Raw genomic sequence first — 22260 nt, 5'->3', positions numbered from 1 at the left:
ACCCATTGCTCTTCAAAACCGCAGATGGAATGGTGGACTCGCCAAAAGGTTGAGTTCAGTGTGCAGGTAGGCGAATTTTCCCTTATCATTATGGTACCGTTTTTCTACAATACTTGCTCTAAATGGTATGCTTTCTTTTTCCTTTAAATAAAAAAAAGCAGCATTCATTGTGCGAATAAATACAGCAGTTGCAATGTCTTGTTCACCGATAATATGAGATCAGTACATAAGAAAACATTCTTTCACTTTTATTACCCTTTACAACAGCATGCAATGTCAATGATGCTAACTTTACTGCAAATTTTTTCTGAATATTGTGTCATTGTCTGGTATTCTGTTTTCGGGTCCCAAACTACACATCATATCCATGGGAGCGGTGCTGGAGAATTGTGAAAATTTGTAGCATCAAGGCATTTGATTGCTACATGGATGTTCATAGCATCCAGGTTTAACTGCATTTTGAAACAAGAGACTTAGGTGAGCTTTTATTACTCACTTGAGAACATCACTGAAGGACATCCAGAATACACCATCGTCAGCACCATGAGGCATTAATGCTTCCCGCATCTCAGAGGTCCATAGAGGAGAGCCATCGGACCAGTCACCTCGCCAGGAATAGTGGCCCCAGGGGTTTCGGAGCCGCACCAACCTGGTAGTGAGAGTGCATGTTTAGGGAACCCGCAAACGAATTCGTATAAGAGGTTGCAACACTCTGAAAAACAATAGCCTTTGATCTTATCCTGAACCAAACAGAACTTTTAAAAAGATGACACCACAGGACAACAAACAACAAATATCGATACACAACTATCCAACTTGAAGTTTTTGCACAGTGATTTAAGAAAGAATAGCGTGCATTAACCCTGGATGCTTACAAAAGAAGACAAAAAAATTGGCTGTTCAAATTTTCTTGAGTCTAACATAAAACCAAAAGCTCCACAACCTGCTACAGAATTGTGCAGCTTCTGCCTGAAAACATGCTCCCCTTCTCCGAGCTTCAATTTCACAAATTAGAGAAAGGCTCATTTCCAAATTTCCAACTGCACTTTGTTTTGTTTAATGCCGTATCTGGTTGCAGTACTTACTCATTTCACCCAAAACAAATAACACGCACTGCAATCAGCACCAGCACCAGACTGAAATGGCCGAATGTCACAGCTGGACCCTGTGTATTGTGCCACGGCCACCAGAGCTCCTTCATGTCTCCCTAGCAGGCGTCATGCCTTTTTAGCAACAAGGCTGCCAGTCCTCGTGCACTACAGACCTCTGCTTTTTGGCTTTTCATCACTGCTCATGACAACATCCTAAAGGGACAGCATTAAAGGAGATGAGACTACACGAAAAGAAAGGCACAGGATGGGAGCTGACTCGCAACTAAATGGCCCATTGATTCAAAACACCTTACATGTAGAGATAAATGTGGCTAACAGCAAGGAGCCCATGAAGGAAAAGACAAATGGACAACTATATCTCAAAAAGCCACTTCTGCATCTGTAAGTGCTAATAGATGGCTGACATGCATGCACAAACTGGTGGCTATGTGAAGTGCCTACACCACTTGGCAAGTGATTTTGTCTTTGTGCTTGGAAAGAAAAGCTGGTGTGCATCCACATGCTGCAGCAGATGCTTTCGTGACCTTGTCTGCAGGTAATTAAATTGCTCTCAAGGATGTAGGTGCATGTTGAGGCTGTAGCCTGTTTCCCTTGTGTACATTGCACCATAGCTAAATGTGGTGGAGTACACAACCACCAAACAATAACGTACACAACAGCATGTACGCTTCACAGTGCAGGCTGCGTGCACTTCTTTGCTTGTCAAACTTTCCTTGGATAAAGCAGTACAGACTGATGAGCTCGACAGGGGCAGAAACAGCTACGCTGAAGCCACATCAAAGAATCAAGCTAAGACCGTGTAACAAGCGGTGGGCACACCACAAGACGGCTGCCTCTCTCGCTCTTTTTATCTACTGCCTACTGGTCTACCAATTTTTTGCCTCACTTTACCCATGTGATCAATCTGGACCCTATTTGCACAATCACTTGGACAACTGACTGCCTCCACCTATCCAATCTGTACCTGAAATGAGGGCAGTAGAAGAAAATAACTGAAGGAACGCTCAAGGTGACAATGCTGTTGTTTACAATTTTTGAGTGAGATGACCTAAAGTCATGGAGAGGTTCCAACAAAAGGGACGCTAATTCCAGCAAACATGCAACCACTGTGGATGTAGCTGAATATCCAAAAACATAACAGTCTGTTTTTCAGAGTCAGTACCCTTGCCCACGGTCGGTGCTGACATGTGTGACCTGCGTGTGGCAAGCCCAGTCTTGGTGAGCTCACCTGACACCCTCAACGTCTTGAACGTCAAGCACAGAGTAGGCATGTCGTGGGCGCAGTCCTACCGCGTGGTAATCCTGGTCGTTCACTTGCATGTTGCCAGAGCCACAGGAGGCACCCATCAGAAACCTTTTATCAAAAGAAATAAGCAAGAGACAGACGCACAGATCCCATCACTGGCCTCATTCACATCAGCACTAATGACACAAGTCTTTACGACACTGTCAGTGTTACCATTTGTAATGTGCCCGAGGAAATCTCAGGTACTGATTGGGAATGATCATGTAAATGGCTGCACAACACTGGTGAGCCAGAATCCAAAAAAATTTCAAGACTGAATGCTCAAAGATGCCACTGGTTTTTGAAATTTCTAGATTTAATGCACAGACAATGTTAACAAAATTAGGTGACATCGAATTACATTAAATGTCAGGAATGCGATAGCATTAAAGCTTGAAATCAGCTTGGCCTACTTCTCCTCCTCTGTCACTGCTGGTAGCCGCATAAGCTGAGCCTGTGCAGCTGCTGATACTTCACCTTTAGCAACATATATTGCCAAAGCTGCCCTCTCCATTTGTGGGGATTTCCCACTGCGATAGACATACATGGTGTTGATTCGCACTCCATTCCAACCTGATACATGCGTGTCTATACATAAGCAATCGCCTGCCAAGTGACGCTGAGCCTGCCACAGCGCTCGGCCATGTCATGTGACCAGCACACCTGCCAACCAGCCAAGCCTTTATGACACCTGCTAGTTTGACTAGGAGGAGGCCCTACTTACCCAGCAGCCCTTGAGCTTAACAATTGTGCCCAGATGAGATCCTCATCAATGCCTTCTTCATTGGGAGAAGACGAGTCTGGAAAAAAATAAGCAGGGTGAAGGCAGTGACGCAACTGAACAAGCAGGTTTTATTTCTATCAGAAACAGGCTGGTAACTGAAAGGCACGCTGCAACCTGCCACATTTAGACTGCTGCTGTTTTCACTTGCTGGGACGGCATCATAAGGGGAAATGCTCTATATAAAACATAATGGTAGAACACAGTCAGCTCTTGCCAGCTCCAAGCACATAAAATGTAAAGGCACTTGGCTATGGGCTTACAGAATGAAGTGTAAAGACAGGTGCTGCAGCAGAATTAAGTGTGAGATGACTGCCAAATGGGCAGGATACTCTCCCTATCAGGAAGGGGAGAGCAGGTAGTTATCTATCTATCTGGCAGCCTAGAACATCAAACTGGATATCTTGACAAAAACAGTTGCCAGCCATTTCTTTCTTTTGAATATCTTTACAGTGCCTTGTGTTAATTACAGATTTTAATTTTTTTAGGTTGACTTTCGGCCTGCCGTCTGACAAAAACAAACTGATTCTCTTCCCTGTGACGTCAACAACCATCACATAATCGCACGCGCCGGCAATCTGCTGTCAACAGTGTAGCAGTACCTACCCTTACAATTTGCATCCATGGCATCCCTTGTCCATACTCCATTCGGCCACTGCACCACCTCCCTTACAACAACCTCCCCACACCATGTTCTCTATTTCTGGGAGAGCTGGGCTGCCCCACCTGCTCCACTCAACCTAACATCACTTTGGGACATACATGCGTGTTGTGCGACCACCATACTGCCCTAACTGCAGCCTGTCAATTTAATTTTGTAACACAGACATGGAAAGTTTATTAAAGCCTTCTCTCTCTCTCCCAACCATTAGGCACAGGTGCTGTGCTCAATTCAACATGCGATATGAAGAAGGAGAAAAAATTCAATCTGCCATTTGTCCTTCTCTACAGTGTTCATCATGCATTTTTGAGCTGTGGTTTCAATCATTCGCGTAAGCAGGAAAATTGCATGCTCCCTTCTTGGGTACTCACATTGAAGAGGTACACTTTCACATGGTGCTCCGGTGAACGTCGACAGTCCCTCAATGCACCGGCCAGACACAAGCGCTTCATAGCAGCCGTGAAGCTTGGCCACAGCCTTCTCAATTAATGGCACCCACAGCTGCTTCCGTTTGGCCTGTGTTTAAGGCAATTGAAGAATATAGCTTGACATTGTATAACATACCAGAAAACCTTTCAAGACCTGCTTCACTGAAGTTTAAAGCTCTTACTGCAGTCACCACTTCCAAAGCACTTTTTTTTTCTCTCTCTCTAAAGCATCCTTGCAGACAGAAAACTCTGGCTCACCTTCTTCCTGAGAGTAAACATAAGCATGAAATGCTTTAAAATAAGTACTCTGGCACCACGTGGTATTGAGCTAACAAACTTTAACTAAGGTGCCTTAACACCGCTCTGGTAATGTGCAAAGTAACTTGACAATGTTATGCATAATGTTAAAGCTCTCACAGAAATGATTTTTGATGTGACAATCATCTTGCGCATCGTGTTTCTATTCATAATGTTGCCAGATTTGACACTGCATGCAGAATGTTCTTTAGTCTGACTTTGACGGCCCAGATGCAGAAAGATTACAAGCTAAGCTGTAAAGTTACCTTTGGTTCCAACAAAGTCACCTCTTTAAACGTGTGCAATGCCACATTCAAGCATTCTGATTCTGATTTCATGCCTCAAGAAGACCACACCAGCTATAAGTCTAACTAATGATTTAATGATAAATATATCGGAACACTAAGACAATGGGTGCTACATCAGCATGTGTAGCTTGCCAGTGACCATCCCAGGTCTGAGAGAAAAGCTCCAACCGTGCTACTTACCTGGGAGTAGACGAGGCAGCCCTTGGCATCACATGGCAGCAGGTCATCAAGCAGCACTGTAGTCCACTGGCCGTCCTTGCAGAGCCGCACTTGGTAGACGCCCTGGTGGCAGATGGAGCGCGTCACCATGACACGCTCCACCAATTCTGGCTGCTCAGCCAGCACAGCAAGGGCCGACAGAAGCCAGCAGTTGCCTAGGATGCCTGCACAGCATTTTAACAAATGCTGCAGCACAGAACGAGACATCGGGTTGGGGTAAGCTAACTGACCACAACAGCTGAAGGCACGGCCTCAGCTGTCATTTGAGCACAACTCTAGAGAGTCTGTCACACATCCATCCAGAATAAGAGGCTAGGCACTAAACACAAGGCGCAGTTCACCCTCTTGAATTAGAGAACAAAAGATTACGAAAGCCTGCGAGGATCCTGAGAGTGCACAAAACGCCAAAAGGGTGCTCCTAATAATTTTGCACAATGCTAGCCTGGGTTCCAGTTCTATTTTGCTGGGGACCTGTGACCAACATTGTTAGAGCTGGCCTGCCAAACACAGAAGTATGACAAAGACATGGGGAATATTATTTACACGATTGTGAACTCCAGTACTTATTATGCCGTTCACACAGCCTTTGTCATGATCATTTGTTTCACTCAAATCTCCTTGTTGTTTCATTTCTCCCTTGCAACTGGAGGAGGGGAGGGGGGCAGCATCGAGAGAATGTGCTTTTATAGCCAATCTCTGTCTTTATGGCATTAACGATGCATTTTTTCTCAGTCAAGTGAAGGCAGTGAAGCAGACCCTCTCACTTTCTGACTTACAGCTAGAAGAGAACAATTAGTGCATGGCATAAAGGTTGAGCCATCTCCAGTGATTTCCATGACCATGACAAATAAGGAAGTGTAGAAAGACCTCGTAGGCAGCATTTATCAATACATGTTTCCCAATGCATCTAGCTGTACACATGAACTAAACATCACTCAAAGATTTATGGATTAAAAAAAAATTTCGAGGAGGCCTGCACTGAACAGAGTGTTACATACCTGAATTACAATTCATTTTTTAAGCAAAGTTCTTTCATCTTGAAACCAGCACTGCTCTGCTCAATTATACAAGGCTTGGATGATTACCCAGAACACACACATAGGTGCATGTCTATATTACACGAAGCATGCATTGGATCCGATCGAGATGCTGAATTAAAGATTGAATTGCTTGATTAAAAGTCCAGATAATGCACTAAGCACCACTGGCCACAAAGTAAACAATTGAGAGTTGAAAAAGCAAAATAAATGTTCAACTGTTTTTACAAACAGACTGGTGGATTCAAATCAATTTAAGGACAGACATGATGCCTGCCAAGCTGACCTTGAGATATATCAGAAGGCATCGGCGTCCGGAACACAGTCCAAGATACCTTGGACTCCTTGGGGTCACAGGTGATTTCACATGGCCGAAGCCACTTGACTGCAATCTCTTCCCTTGGCTCGTCAGGGTTATAGTACAGCGACTTGAGCAGAGGTGGGAACGAGTCATCCACAAAGGGCTCTCTGTTCTGTAAGGCAATGAAAGTTCAGCAATCATGCAGCTTGACCTAGACAAGTGCAGCAATAGGCAATGTACACTGGTAAACTAAGCAAGGCCTTTGACAAGACACGTGATGGAAGCAAACACAGAGAAAATATGAAAAATAAATCCAGTTTTTAGTCCCCACATTTCCTGTGTTCAAAACATTTTGTTGCCTCTTTTCAGTCCTTGCTCATTTCAACCAAGTAGCACGGTTATTTCACTTCATTAATAAGCTACACTACAGCAAAGGTATGAACAACAAAATCTTGAATCGAAGCTTCCTTAACAGTGGTTAACACAAGTAAGCTCTGTAGGCATTCAGAGTAAAAGGGAACGAGAAAATGTTCCAAGCTAGTTTAGGACCACATCACAATTGGTCTAAATTGGTAGGTTCAACTGCTCGCAAAGAGGAAAACAATGACCTCATGAGATCTGCAATGAAAGCATATTTTTATGGCAGCAAGAGTGGCATGCATTTCTTGGCTGTCTCCTACTTCTGGACTAAGCATCCCGAGGAAAAGGGCATCAGGGACATTAGGAACTAAATAAGCTTACTGCATAGAGGGAAATCAATTTCTATAGAATCTCTGTCATACATGTTTCTCTCGTGGACTCCTATTATAGAGTTTGGCTAGCAAGTAAAGAAAGCATGAAAAGGACCAACACTTTTTCACGAATATTTAGCAATGCAACATACATGAAATGTATAGGCAGTACACATGCCGCGCTCCAAAAACTGCTCTGCTGTCCTTTAAAGGTGTACTTCGCAGCATGTTTCAAAATGAATTGTGTTAGTAACATAAGCATAGTTCTCCCGAGTCTTGCTGCCTCTCTAACTACCACAGATGCTGTTTTTTTGTGGCATCACTTGACTGAAATGTGCCTCACCAAACAGATTAACTTTCCATTCCCCCGGAGTTTGCTACTGGTGCACTCACCGCTTTGCAGAACGACACAATGTGGTCCCACCGCTCTCGTGCCTCGCTCTCTTCGATGCGACGCAGTTCCTCCATGAGTTCACTCTCGCCACGTCCTGTGGCACCACGTGGCCGCGCTGCCTCTGGCCGGAGGGACACAAGGCTGCGCGAAGTGCAGCACATCTCACAGGCTGCGTGCGGACCAGAGTTGAGAAATGTGCATGACGAGCATTCCCAGGCATCTTCTCCGGGCTCCCCAAGCAATTTCGCCATCCGCCGGTTGCGGGTGCTGGCCCGCGCTGTACCCGCATTAGCGAGTGGTGGACGCTGGGTGCTGCAGGCGCAGCACTCGGCGAGGTGGTTTGGGTTACGCAAGGTGCAGTGGGGACACACCCAGCTTTCATGAGCCTTGAGTGTTTGGTAACGTTTTGCTGCCACGCTGTTCAGCTTGGAACCGCCGCAGGCACTGCAAAATCGGTCTTGACCTGGGTTGATTAAGGTACACTTGACGCAGACCCAACGCGAAATGGTTCCACGACCATCTGATGTCCCGCAGACCTCACAGTTAGTGGCTGAAGATGGATTATAAGCAAACGAGCAACCCGAACATGTCCACATGTCCTCTTTGGGAGCAGACAGTCCATTGCCAATGGCAGGACTTGATGGAGAGCTCCTATGTCCATCCATTGTGTGGCTTCCTTTGACTTCAGAGAGTGAACGGCTTCGTCTTGCTGTGAAATGGCGCTTTTGGGAACCGAGTAGTTCAGCCAGGAAGCCTAAGCTGAAAGCATTACGTGGCAGCAACAATGGGAAAGTAGCAGCGGGCATGCGGGACTGCCCACAGCCAGGGCATTTGGCATTGGATGCCTCGTTGTGCCGTTCACATCGTTTGCATGTCCATGGGGAATCCAGAAGTGTCACGTCATCTGCAGAATGGGCATTGGCAATGGCTGAGACGAGCGCTCCACCCTCTGCACTGAGCCGGAAAAGACGGTTCAGGGCTCGTCGAATGAGTGGCTGCTGCCTGCGACGTGGCGGCTCCTCGATGGTTGGGACAAGAGACGACGGGCTTTCTGGGGGTGTTGCATAATCTGCAGAGCTGATGGTGGTATCACGACCCAGCGTTTTGCCATTCAAGGTTCCAGTGGCAACAATATCATCGCAGAAGGGTTCTCCACAGGCCACACAAATCTTGCTGGACAAAGAATTCCACTCCTGGCATTGAAAGCAATACCACTTTTCGCTAAGTCGAGCTGGCGTACTTTGTTCAGCAGGTTCGTCTTTCTTGGGCTTTTTCTTCTTGATGCACTTGACAAATGTGTGGTCGAGGTAGCTTGCAGGGGAATTCTTATCGATAACAACCTCACCAGCTACGATTCCATTGCTGTTTAGACCACTAGCGTCTTCAGACAGGCACTGGGAAAGCTCAACATACAAAGGCTCCTCGTCTTTAGTGGACTCCCCTGAAGAATCCGTGGTGTCATCTGCATCTTCCGGTGGTGGTGGGAGCGGCAGGTCATCGGGAATATCATCTATGACAGAGTCATCTTCATCATCTGGCAGTCCATGCCAACTAATGCACCGGGGTTTCTTTTCTTGTTTTTGAGGACTTTCAGTATTATCATCATCACAGGGCAGATCATAGATGTGTTGTTCTTGGTTCTCCGTGGAATTCCTTTTTGTGAAAAAGTAAAAGGAAGAAGAGCAAAGTTTAGCATATGCATCTCTGACCAAAATAAACAACAGATGTGAAATGTTTGCATCTGGGTTGTTTCATGCCAAATTACCCTCAGCCAAATGAACCATCATAGTTTGAGCTGAAAATAATTTTTCAATACTGGCAGCAGCACAAAAGGGTATTTCAGTTTTATTTCGCACAAGGAATACTAAGGCTGCTTGGTGATGCTATCATTTTCCATGCAAACTGGCACTGGTGGCTGCACTTTTGAGAGTGAATTATTTTGTTTCAAATATATTAGCATATAATCAGCAATTCTTGCAAATTGGACTATGCTTGCAATTACAAATTCGTAATTTTCTACTTAGAGGAAAGAAATCACTGAAAGTGCATGAGCTCACAGCCTGGTGGCTGCTCAATAAATTTATTTTAAAATTGTTTGCAGAAAAAGATAGTTACTAGTGTAGTTGAAAAAAAAAATAAACACAGTTATCTTCACAAGTAGCTTTCAAGGACCAGCAGGCGGCAATGATAAGTGGCCTAAAAATCCCGCATAAACAACAATGCAAGTCTTGGCGCATGGTCTACACATAAGTGATGTTCATCAATTAATGTTCAAATGCAAAAAATTACTTTCTATTGCAGCACGTATTGAGAACCCTGTTAAACAACTTACATACCGGGTGTTTCAGCGAACACTTTCAAAAATTGTCGAAAATAGGCTTTTTGTGGCAAAAGTATGGCTTTTGCGGCATAGTATTACCAGTGTTTGCGGACACCAGAAAACCGGTAAATCATCTGAAGTAGTAAGCTGGTTAACTAAGTTTTATTAATTAACTTTTTAACTAGTAGAGTTATCCGCCTAGTTGTAATTAGAGATTTGTAGCCGGTCATTAGTAATTGCCATATCAGTTTTTAGAATTTCGAAAACGCAATTGCCCTCACGGCTGTGGCTCGAAAAAGTTTGGCTGCATCGTGCGAAAAATACATGTGCTATCGAAAGCATGCAGGCAAAGCATCCCTTCCAGTGCATGTAACTAGTCGAAAAAGCCAAATTTTGTCGAGCCACAGTGCCAAGGATAATCGCATTTTCGAAATTCTAAAAACTGATATGGCTATTACTAACGACTGGCTACAAATATTTAATTGCAACTAGGCACCTAACAGCAATAGTTAAAAAGTTAATTGTTAAAAATTAGTTAACCAGTTTACTAATTAATACGATTTACCGGTTTTCTGGTGTCCGCCAACACTGGTAATACTATGCGGCAATAGCCATATCATTACCCTGAAAATTCTATTTACGAAAATTTTTGAAAGTGTTTGCTGAAACACCCGGTATGTAAGCTGCAGCAGTGATGGCAGTCCGTAAATGACGCTGTGTACTGTCCTAAAAAAGATGTACTTAGCACTTGTTCTGCAAGCATGTCTAGTTACGTGAAATGCTTTGATTGAGCTGGCTGTCACTAATGTCACGACCTTCAGCCTACATGAACACCAAATTTCTACTTCGAAGTCATGGGGGCCACGAAAAAAATTTGAATTACCCGATTTTTTGAATTACCCACGATAGCAAAAAAATCCACCTAGGCAAAAAATTTTGTTGCGGGAACGCAGTACCTTTACTGGCCGCATCAAAGTCGAAAGTCCAACTTGCAGCCTTTGCTGGCCAAAAAGAAAGTTGACTCCAAATCTCCACATATAAGTCGACGCTCATAACCCCCCCCCCGCCCACCCCCTCGCTGCATTTTATTTTGTAGTTTCCTGCGCGGTGGCATCACGGTGCTCATAATATCAAACCAACAAACGCACATTCACAAGGACAGCAGTCCAAAGCCAGTGGAGATCAAAAGCGAAAAAGGGGCGTTCCACCCTGCCTCTACTTATATGCGGCCCGACTGACAAGCGGCATGCTGAACTGCTAACGGTCCTGTAGTTGCAGATTTCAGCACGACGCATGCCCTGGAGATTACTGGAATCAGAAGTCTGCCCTCACGCTATGTACCGCTCATCCGAGGAAGCGACCACAAGCGCAAATGAGCCGGGTAAACGGTGCGCAATTCGCAGTTTCTGTAGTGGAACTGATCTGCGTACGAATTAACAATTTTTTTTTTGACGCAAGGAGCCCCATGCGTTCTACCGGGAACGGGTGCCGGCACGGGGCACATACTATCTGGCACGCGTCCAAAGATACCTTAAAACTTTAGGATGGTCGTTTTTTGAAGAAAGGTCGGCCTAACCCTCTAACCACGGCGCAGGCTCTCACTGCGCACAGTCAACTCATTGCAGGACACAATGAAGCTATTAGAGGTGGGAGGTGCCCACAGTGCCCCGCTAGAAGCTGCCTTGACCACGGCCAGGCTGGTGAGAAGCGACGAACACCACTGCCTCTAGTCCGGCCGTATCTTGACAAAGTGCTGAGAGTACATTACTTTGAAACCCATGCCTGTGTTGCACTGGAGCACGTCTTCTCTACAGCAGGCGTGAGCTTAAGCTGTCCGCAAGCCGCACCAGATTGGCTTTTATGCTGACAGTACGGGGCTGGGGAGCTTCACATATCGAGTATCGGCCTTTGGCTGTCACTTCATTGGTCTGCGGCGAAGTCGGGATTGGACATCGTCGCACAGCATCTCAGATCTTTGAATTACTTACCGGGCTAGTGTGCACTGCCACTTCGAATTATCTGGCCAAATTTACATTAGAAATTACAGCACCGCAGAAGTTCTTCAAATTATTTGGGATTTCGAATTATCGAAGTTTTACTGGAGGCACCGAGATAAACAACTTCAGTTGGGTTGTACTTTCCAAGTAAAAGTCCCAAGCAGGAATGTCGATGAGTGGAGCCAACTACATTCCATAGATCAGAGGTTCTCAGTGATCGACTGGTCAGGGCTTCTTAACACTAGAGAAGGTTAATGAGGAGCATGGATGAGCGGGAGCAGAGATACTATGATTGCAAAAGGTGTGTGATATGACTAACTATGAACACAAATTGGGCTCGCTTAGTGTGCATAATGAGAACAACCAAAAAAATATTAATCAGGTAGTTTTGTGAGCCCACTCCTGTATTCTGCCATTTCATTTTTTTTTTTAAAGCAAATGACTTTTTTTAGGGGCAAACAGCATGACAAACATAGCCGGGAGAAGAGGGAGTTGGACTCGAATAGTAGGCCCCATTAAGTCTTATTCTCATTTGGACAAAAAATACAAAGGGCTTAAATGTAGAACTAGAGCACTGGGGTTCAAAGGACCATCTACAAGGACACCAGGGAACACCTGTTGCTGGGCTACTTGGCATGTAGACTTTTATACGAGTAGGGTTCTGGCAACTGGCTAAAATATATTAGTTTGTAGAGCTTTGAAGGCATACCTCATAGATAAAAATGGGAGCAGTGTGCATCAATGACACTTTAGTAGCCCTTTATGGCATGGAGGAGACTGATCTTAATGCTTTGATGACTTGTAATCACGAATGAGTGCAAGTGCCTCTTGCACGTGCATTTCATCTGTTGGGAACCATAAATGAGCATGACTTGTGGCAATTCAAAATAATTCGTAGCAGCCCTCATCTTGCATCCTCTTTCTCAGTGTGTGTGTCCTTCTTTGCGCCAGAAAATTCTTTCTATTCTACACGTGCTTAAATTGCACCAGTGATGATATGAAGACAACCAAGTCGTTTCTGTAATGGGACCCTTAATGCACGCAAAACAGAAAATAGGAAACACAATTATTGCAGTGGCTGTAACTCAAGGCAAGCTGAAAACATGTATCACAAGGGTTTAATTGCAGTCTGTATTTTTAATATTGTCACGAAGTTGCGAGGACGGGAACGGGTTTATTTACAAGTCGGGATTGGGGACGTCACGGGACGGTCAGCGTCAGGCGGGCTCCACCACGGTCTCGCGCACACCGTGTTCTTCTTCTTCTTTCCGCTGCACTGCAGTGCGCCAGCGCCGCAGCGCGGCATAACACTTCGCCCGGGGCAGTCGAAGCTCGACCTCGAGCGAGTTAGTCAGCGTTGTGACTGCAGCGTTTAAGACGGGCGACGTGAACGACCTGGACCTTGCGAGAGCGGCGATTGCCTGGGGTGACTTTGGCGATTGTGTAGTTAACGTCACTGAGGCGATCCAGAACAACAAAAGGGCCGCAGTACTTTGCGAGGAATTTCTGATAGAGGCCCCGTCGACGCAGTGGCGTCCACAGCCAAACGTAGTCACCGGGCTCATACGTCACCGCAATGTGTCCACTGTCGTAACGGCTCTTGGTGCGAACTTGTGCACTGAGTGTTCGGAGGCGAGCTAGTCGTCGCGCTTCCTCCGCACGGCAGAGAGTCTGTGCAATGGACGGATCACGATGGTCAGAAAAAGGAAGAATCGTGTCCAGAAAGGTGCGTGGTAGGCGCGCGTAGAGCAGAAAGAACGTGGAGTATCCAGTGACGTCGTGTGTTCCGGTGTTGTAAGCGTATGTTACAAACGGTAGCACAGTGTCCCAGTTCTTATGGTCGGTCGCTACATACATGGACAACATGTTCGTGAGGGTGAGGTTGATGCGCTCCGTCAGGCCATTCGTCTGCGGATGATAGGGTGTCGAATGACGATAGTCACAATTGCAGAGCCGTAGGAGTTCTTCCACGACATCGGCAATGAACTGGCGCCCACGATCGCTGATTACGACACGAGGAGCTCCGTGGCGAAGGATCACCGAGTGTAGCAAAAAGGACGAGACGTCTGTTGCTTTGGCGGACACAAGAGCAGCTGTCTCCACGTAGCGAGTCAAGTAGTCGACGCAAACTATAATCCAGCGTTGGCCCGTGGTAGACTTGGGAAGCGGTCCAAGCAAGTCGACCCCGATCTTCTCAAAAGGGGAGTAAGGTGGTCTGATCGGTTTCAACAAGCCGGCGGGCGAGGCAGTGCGATGCTTAAAGCGTTGACACTGCAGACAGCCTGCAACATACCGCTGAGTTGACTTGTAAAGGCCAGGCCAGTAAAAGCGCTGCCGCGTCCTGTGTAACGTGCGAGAAAACCCTTGATGTCCAGCAGAAATATCATCATGCATGGCATGCAGGACAATGCCACGAAGACTGGCAGGGACAACCAAAAGCAGACGTGCACCCTCCACGGAATAGTTCTTCTTATAGAGCACGCCCTCTGATATGACGAACGGCGTTACAGGAGCAGACGTACGGGCTTGATCAAACAACGGCTGGAGACTACGATCCTTGAGTTGTTCTTGCTTAAAAGTCGCAAGGCTAGGAAACTCGGTAGAGACAGAAGATAAACAGTCATCGAAGTCCTCTTCACAACTTGCCGTGTCTGGCAGAGGGAAACGAGACAAACAGTCGGCATCAGCATGGTGGCGACCGCTCTTATACGCCACCGTAAAGTTATATTCTTGGAGGCGTAAGGCCCAGCGAGCGAGTCGACCGGAAGGATCGCGGAGGCCAACAAGCCAACACAACGAGTGATGGTCTGTAACAATCTTGAAGTGACGTCCATGTAGATATGGTCGAAACTTTTGCACAGCAAAGACGACAGCGAGACACTCGACTTCCGTCACGGTGTAGTTGCCTTCCGATTTGGTCAAAGTGCGACTTGCGTATGCGACCACGTGCTGGGCGCCGTTGTGAAGTTGGATAAGCACTGCGCCGACGCCCACACCACTAGCGTCGGTATGGAGCTCTATCGGCGCCGCCGGGTCGAAGTGGCGCAAAACAGGCGCAGAAGTGAGCAAAAACTTCAGCTGCTGGAAGGCAGACTCACAGGCAGGCGACCACACAAACGGGGCGTCTTTATGAAGGAGGGAAGTCAAAGGGCGAGTGAGCTCGGCGAAACCTTGGATGAAGCGGCGGAAATATGAGCAGAGGCCCATAAAGCTTCTAAGGTGTTTCAAAGAGCGTGGCTGTGGGAACTCCCGCACGGCAGCGATCTTCTGTGGGTCTGGCCGGATACCATCCTTGTCGACAAGAAACCCGAGGACAAGGGTTTGCCGTTCACCAAAGTGGCATTTCTTGGAGTTTAAGACCAGTCCAGCTCTTGCGAAGCAAGCCAGCACCATACCTAGTCTTTCGTTATGCTCGCGGAAGGTCTTTCCATAAATGATCACGTCGTCGAGGTAGCACATACAGACCTCCCACTTAAGCCCACGCAATATTGTGTCCATAAATCTCTCAAAAGTAGCGGGGGCATTGCATAACCCAAAGGGCATGACATTAAATTCATACAGTCCATCGGGCGTGATAAAAGCTGTCTTCTCCCGGTCCGACGGATGCATGGGGATCTGCCAATATCCAGAGCGCAGGTCAACCGACGAGAAGTACGATGCAGATTGAAGACTGTCCATGGCATCATCAATACGCGGGAGCGGGTAGACGTCCTTCTTCGTCACAGCATTTAACCGACGATAGTCTACGCAAAAACGCCAGGAATTATCCTTCTTGCGTACCAGTATAACAGGAGCAGCCCATGGACTTGACGACTCCCGGATGACGCCTTTCTGTAGCATATCCTGCACTTGCTCGTTGATTAGCTTCCGTTCAGCCTGGGACACACGATAAGGCTTCTGTCTGATCGGATGAGCAGTACCGGTGTTGATGTGATGCTGCGTGCGAGTAACTGGCAGCGAAGGTGGAATGGCTGGCTGAGCGAAGTCAAATACCGACGCATACTGGGTAAGAACAGTCTGTAAAGCAAGCCGTTCGGACGACGGAAGCGACTTGCTGATCATGCGCATGATATTGACGGAAAAGTCTTCTGCTCGACTGGAAGGCTCGCACTCAGACACAGATTGGATAGTAAGAATGTCGTAAGCATGAAACCGAGCGAGTTTAAGCCCCGATGGGATCAAAACAGGCTCCGACGAAGCATTCACTGTCCATAGTTGTGCGTAACCGTCGACAACGGCAACAATGGCCCGGGGCGCCAGAACATTCTGTTTCGCGGCGTTGTGCACATCTGGCTCAACAAGCAAATGGAAGGTGCCTTTGCGGTTGTCCGAAGAGCGAACAGAGACGAACATTGCTGCCATGGCTGGCAAACGCACATCTTGCGTGACACTAAAGACACCATCACTGCAGTCGGATGAATCCTGCACAAAAGTAGATAGCATATTGCGCTGGAGAGAAATTTCTCCTGCTCCGCAATCCAAAGTGGCCCCGCATTGACGTAAAAAATCAATACCTAATATGACATCATGCGTGGCATGGAGTAATACGACAAATTTTGCTCGAAACTTCTCTCCAGCAATGGTGACTGATACGAAGCAGATGCCAACTGGGCGCAAAGTTTCACCCCCAACACCACGAAAACTGGCACTCTGGTCCCATGCAAACATCACTTTGCGTCCAAAGGCGCTTTTTGAAAGAAAAACTCATCACCGACACAGCGGCACCGGTGTCCACTAATGCAAGAGTGTTTAAGCCACCAACACACACAGACACTTTGTTCTTCAACATGATGACCGGCAGAGGAATTGTTGATGACGACCGTTCCGCGACCTCACCTCTATCGGCCGCAGGAGCTAGTTTTCCGGCGGTGGTGGGGAAGAACGACGACGAGGCGATGGTGAACGGCCACGTCGCGAAGGCGGTGGTGTGAGGCTGCGGTCGGAAACGGGAGAATTGGGGCGGAAGAGTCGGTCTTGGCGTGGCTGCCAGTCACGAGGAGGGTTCCAGGACTGGGGACCACGGAAAGCCAGGGACGGCCGGGCCGACGATTGTGTGAAGAAGCGGGGTGGTTGGTCGCGACGCCGACAGTAACGGGAAGTATGCCCAGGACGACCACAACGGTAGCAAACTAGGGCCGCACGTGGAGCGTAAGTACCGGGGAAGTCGCTCGGAGGGGGGTAGGAGTTCCGAGGCGCAGAATAGTGCTCTTCCTCAGAGCGGGGATAGGACTGGTACGTTGGAGGTGCAGAGACGCGACCTTGGTCGGTATTAGTGCGTGGACCAGGGCAGGCCTGTCTGGCCCAGTTGACTTGTGGCTCAGGGAGTGGAGGCTGTAGCGAGCATGCGTTGTATACGGGATCAGCGGCGGGGCGTTGAAATTGCTGGCTCAGCTCTTCTTGGACGATGCGTCGGACGATTGAAGCAAGGTCGTCACTGCCCGCAAAGTCCACGCTGGCGACGATGGGCACGTTGGAAAGACGGCCAAACTTGGGGGAAATGCGGCGAGTCTTGAGGGCCTCAAACGTTCGGCAATGACGAATGACGTCAGACGAATTGGCGAGGTCGTCCTTCGTTATCAGGAAATGATAGACGTCTTCAGCAATACCCTTTAAGAGGTGGCCGACTTTGTCGTCTTCAGTCATGGTGCGATTTACAGTGGAGCACAGCTTTAGGACTTCCTCAATGTACGTTGTACAAGTCTCGTTAGGTCGTTGAGCTCGTTGGGCAAGTGTTTGTTCGGCTTTCTTTTTTTTCGATATCGTGTCACCGAAACACGCCTTGAGCTCGTCGACAAAACTGTCCCATGTAGCTAGTGCGTCCTCATGGCTAGGGCTCCACCACGGTCTCGCGCACACCGTGTTCTTCTTCTTCTTTCCGCTGCACTGCAGTGCGCCAGCGCCGCAGCGCGGCGTAACAATATCTTTACTTTCAAATTAAGGCGACCGCGCCATTACCAGCTATGAAATGCTTGGAAGGCAAAAACTGCTGTAGTAAAACCTCGTTGATACGTTCCCGGTTAATACGTTTTCCCGGTTCGTACGCTCAAAATCGCGGACATTAAAGATGTCCCATTTGAATTATATTATTCCCGGTTAATACGTTTCCAACACGACTTCCCGGCTACTACTTTTAAAATTTAAACAATCTGTGGTCGAATAATACGTTTATTAACAAACCGCAGATGTGCAAACATACAAGTGGGCCGAACGAGAGGGCACGTGACGTTTTTTTGCGCCAGCCTACCGCCGTGGTGGCTTCTTTGCAGTGCCTTGGCGCAAAAAGGCGAGGCATCACCACCACCACCATCATCACCCTCACCACCACCACTACCAAGAACAAAAGATAAAAACGGCGAGCTAGCATTCGCGACGGCCGTTTTTTCGAGGACGCGATGTGAAAAGGAGAAACGCTGAAGTTCGCGGTGCATAAGGGCAAGGAGTTTTTTCGGGCCTGGGAAACGCAGCTTAAAAACCAGAAACACTGCGGCAATCAATCGCCGCGGTGGCTTCCCCACGGTACTTTGATGCAAAGGGGGGGAGGCATCAAAAAAAAAAAAAAATGACAAGGAAGAGATTTCAGCTACTTCCGTCATTGCCGACGACGGAGCGAATGGGTGACGAATTTCCTTCCGCGTTAAAGACAGGGCAAACGCGGACTGAACTCAGCGAGCACTGGAACAGGATCTGTTCAGCTATTGCGCTAAGAAAGCCAATCGACATTTTTATAAAGTGCAATTGTCAATAAATGTTTTTTCACCTCGTTCAAAACCTACATTTCTCTGAATTAGGCGGTTTGTACTATACGTTTTCCCGGATAATACGTTTTTTACAGCAATTAAAAAAAACGTATCAACGAGGTTTTACTTTTACTTTTTAGGTATCGACAAGCTTTCCATCCTAATATTAGGATGGAAAGCTATGTGAGTTGCATGACATTTATCTTTCAAAAGACAACTAACTACACTAAAAAAAGGGTGACATAAGGCCAGCGTTTCCTCAGAGCAAAATCTTCATCCAAAGGAAACTAATAAATAAACCTGTGCCATGAAGCTACATACCGAAAAAATAAACTGGAGACGGCATCTGTAAATGTAGGGAGAAATCAAACGCAGGATGCACTTTATCAAAAGATTCAAAGCAAAGAATTTTAAAAGAGAAACTGAAGAATCATTCGCTCATGCTGCTTAGATATACAGAGTCCTTATCACACTGTGTGATAAGGACCTGTGTGATGGATATGTGAAAGGCCTTGTTTATAATAATAGTGTGGACCCTGCCCTTTCTTTTCCTCCACATTTTTACTGATATCCCCTTCCACCTTTTTCTTTTCTTTGGTTTTGACTTTTGGTGTGCAGTTTACATGTGGATTTATATAGCTCTTTGGATAATGGCTTAATTGAGAGCAAGAGCTTGTGTTATGTCATCACTCTTTTATTGCAAAGGCATCTCACGCTTGTTTAAGGTGTGAGGCTACTTTTCTGGAAAAAAGAAATATTTAACCGTATAGATAAAAGCATAAAATTAGTTGTCTGGCTTAAAAAGAACATTGTTTTGGCCTAATCAAAGGTTAGAACAGTTATTTCATTTTTATTTATTTTTTTTAATTTGCTAAATACACATGCCAGCAATCATAACTTCCATTTAGTTCATCGCAAGGCAAATTGCTTTTGAACTTATATACACAAAAGCATGAGCTGTGCAATGAACCAAAATAATTATGCCATCATTTGTCATGGTGTAATAGTGGAATGACCAAACACAAAGGATTTTGTATAGGCCATGTTTTGAGAAAAGCTACAGCACTAAGAAAACAAATTGCATGATTTTGCTTACTGCGGTTCATAGCACAGCTAGATATATAAGAAATAAGTATGTAAAGTTTTAATAGAAACCTTGTACAGGATAAAGTTAGGATTTCTCATATAAAAACGAATGGCAAAAGGCAAGTTTCGGGAAAAACGAGAAAGATTAGAAATAACTACAAATGCCATAGACCAACATACAGGACGGTTAAAATCCACCATATTTATAGTTCTTCTCCTCCTTAGTCGCGCTTTTCCTTCATTTTGCTCATGTGGCAGCTCAATTTTTTATCCTTGTGCTTTCTGCGGCATCAGTAGACTGAAATAAATATTTCCAGATGCACTGTTGGTCACCTGTCAGGCAAGTTTTCTCTATGCCAGGTTTAATCCCAGTGTGCTTCAAAATGTCTAGCGCATCTCTGACACCATTGCTGAAATGGCACATGCCATCATACAAACCTAACTTGAGTGTTCACACCCCAATAGAACCATCCAGTGTATTCCAAATGTTTTGCATTGCTTTTGTGAGCACTTCAGTCATTAAAGACAAACAAAAATAGCCACATATGGTAAGAAACAGTAATCACAAGTCTAAACTGATAAACTGACAAGAATAAATAAGTATAATGCAAAACTTTACTTTTTATCAGGCTGGAGACCTCATAGTTTCGGTTTTGCATGGTATGCAGGGGGTTACAACCTTGGCTGTATCTTTGTAACGGTATTAATTAAAAACATAATTTTTGTTGCAGTTCATTCAGGACTGAATCTGCATTTTGGTAAAACAAAGTTTAGAAAATTGAATTTTATCAAAAAGTATGGGATTTCAAAAGTGGCCTCATACCTTAAAAAGGAAAGCTGCTGGCGATATAGAAATAAAATAATAAAATCTACTGTTCAAAACTAACACCCTTACCTTTATATAACTTCACTCATGCAGAGAGGCCAGGCACTATCCATCACAGTGCCATTTATTTTAGACTCAACACTGAGTGGCTTGGTGTTCAGCTGCACAGCCCTAGTTGCAGGATAAAATCCAGGCCATGGCAACCACATTTTGATGAAGGCGAAATGCAAAAACGTTTGTGTGCTGTGTGATGTCAGCTCATGCTAAAGAAGTCAACGTGGTAAACATTAATCTCGAGCCCTTCCCTACGGCATATCCTTCATAGACGATGTGTAGCTGCGGGAAGTTAAACTCCACATAACATTTGCAAAAACTCAAACTTTTCCTGCACAAATACTGCCATGCATACTTCAGTGAACACGATTTTGTAATACACTTCTCTCTCTTTTTTTTTTTTTTACTGGCAATGTGACTGCATACATGGCATGCTTCGAATGTTTGCACTGTTTCAATAAAAAGTACAAAAACTGCTAATTTTGAGCGACACCCTGTATGCCAGGATCATTGGGTAATATTTGTAATAAAATTTTGTTGACCAGTAAGAGAAATCTTATCGACTTGCCTTGAAAAGCATAAAATAAGTCGCCCCCAAAATGTTTCTCAGAAAAAAAGAAAGCAACATGAGACCACCTGCAGTACAAGGTGTGCAGTGGAAATGAAAGCGTCGTCAAACTACCAAATATTTTAAATGGAAAAATAATTTGGGAAACACCCTTTTGTACTGCCATCAACATGAAGTTCTTCCAGCTAAATCAGTGATGTTACCAAGGATGCTGTGTCACTTGGCATGGGATAATCCATCTGACAGAAACATGGTGGTGCATGATGAGAAGTACAGTGATGGGCCTAACCACTCTGAGCTTTCATAAAGTAATTCATAAAAACACGAATATATCAATTATCAGCTCATCAGCGTACTTCACTAAATGGCTGAAACAGCTTCGAGCACATTTTTACAAGAAGTTATGCATACGAGAATGCTTGAATATTGAACAGACATGCACATGCAGGCTACACAAACTTCATTCCATGAACAAAGGTTTGAAGTGTTTGACACTTAAATTATAGGGAAAAGTGCAGGATATATATATATTTTTTTTACTATAAGTAGTGTCCATTCATATACACATTATGTAACGATTACAGCATCATGGCATCTATATAATAATCATAATAAAGAAAGCTGATAACAAAGACATAAATTAATCACTTAATCCATATTCGTAGCTACATAAAGCAGAAGTGACAGCCTTACCATCATGTCCTCCATATGCAGCCTAGCACTGCACACACAGCTTTGCAACCAGGAACAACCTGTCTTTTTATGATAAGCAGTGCTGTGCTGTAACACTTTCTGCAGGGCGAGTTGGTTCATTTTGCTTTTATTGATGGATGGAACACACACATTTATACAGTTTTATAAATGTTTTATAATTTATACATAATTTATAATTACATTTAAAACTTAATTTAAAATTATACACTTAGACAAACTGTATAAATGTGTGTTTCATCTGTCAATAAAACCAGTTGACAGCAGCGCTTGTCCCATTTATCTGCTGTCCTGTCGCGCTACATGCATTCCCCATAACACTGCAGTGCTGATAATTTAAACTTCATTTCAGTTGTACTACATGGGAAAGTGGCTTTGACAGCTTTATTCCACAAATCATACACCTG

At 45.5% G+C, this 22260-nt stretch overlaps 1 protein-coding gene across 1 annotated transcript in view; it reads right to left on the bottom strand.

Annotated features, from left to right (window-relative positions):
* The window catches only part of LOC149372467 (calpain-D-like), a 36641-nt gene that overhangs the window by 12931 nt on the left and 1450 nt on the right, over positions 1-22260 (bottom strand). The window contains exons 2-8 of the mRNA XM_089566955.1: positions 7554-9207; positions 6415-6601; positions 5053-5255; positions 4211-4355; positions 3122-3197; positions 2341-2466; positions 497-649 (exon numbers count right to left, since the gene is read on the bottom strand). Coding sequence (XP_089423081.1) covers positions 497-649; positions 2341-2466; positions 3122-3197; positions 4211-4355; positions 5053-5255; positions 6415-6601; positions 7554-9207 — 2544 coding nt within the window. The remainder of the gene's footprint in view (positions 1-496; positions 650-2340; positions 2467-3121; positions 3198-4210; positions 4356-5052; positions 5256-6414; positions 6602-7553; positions 9208-22260) is intronic.

Source organism: Amblyomma mixtum, chromosome 1 (genome assembly GCF_055824585.1).
Source record: "Amblyomma mixtum isolate Tamu chromosome 1, ASM5582458v1, whole genome shotgun sequence".
Taxonomy (NCBI): Eukaryota; Metazoa; Arthropoda; class Arachnida; order Ixodida; family Ixodidae; genus Amblyomma; species Amblyomma mixtum.
This window is presented reverse-complemented; position numbering and strand designations above follow the sequence as displayed.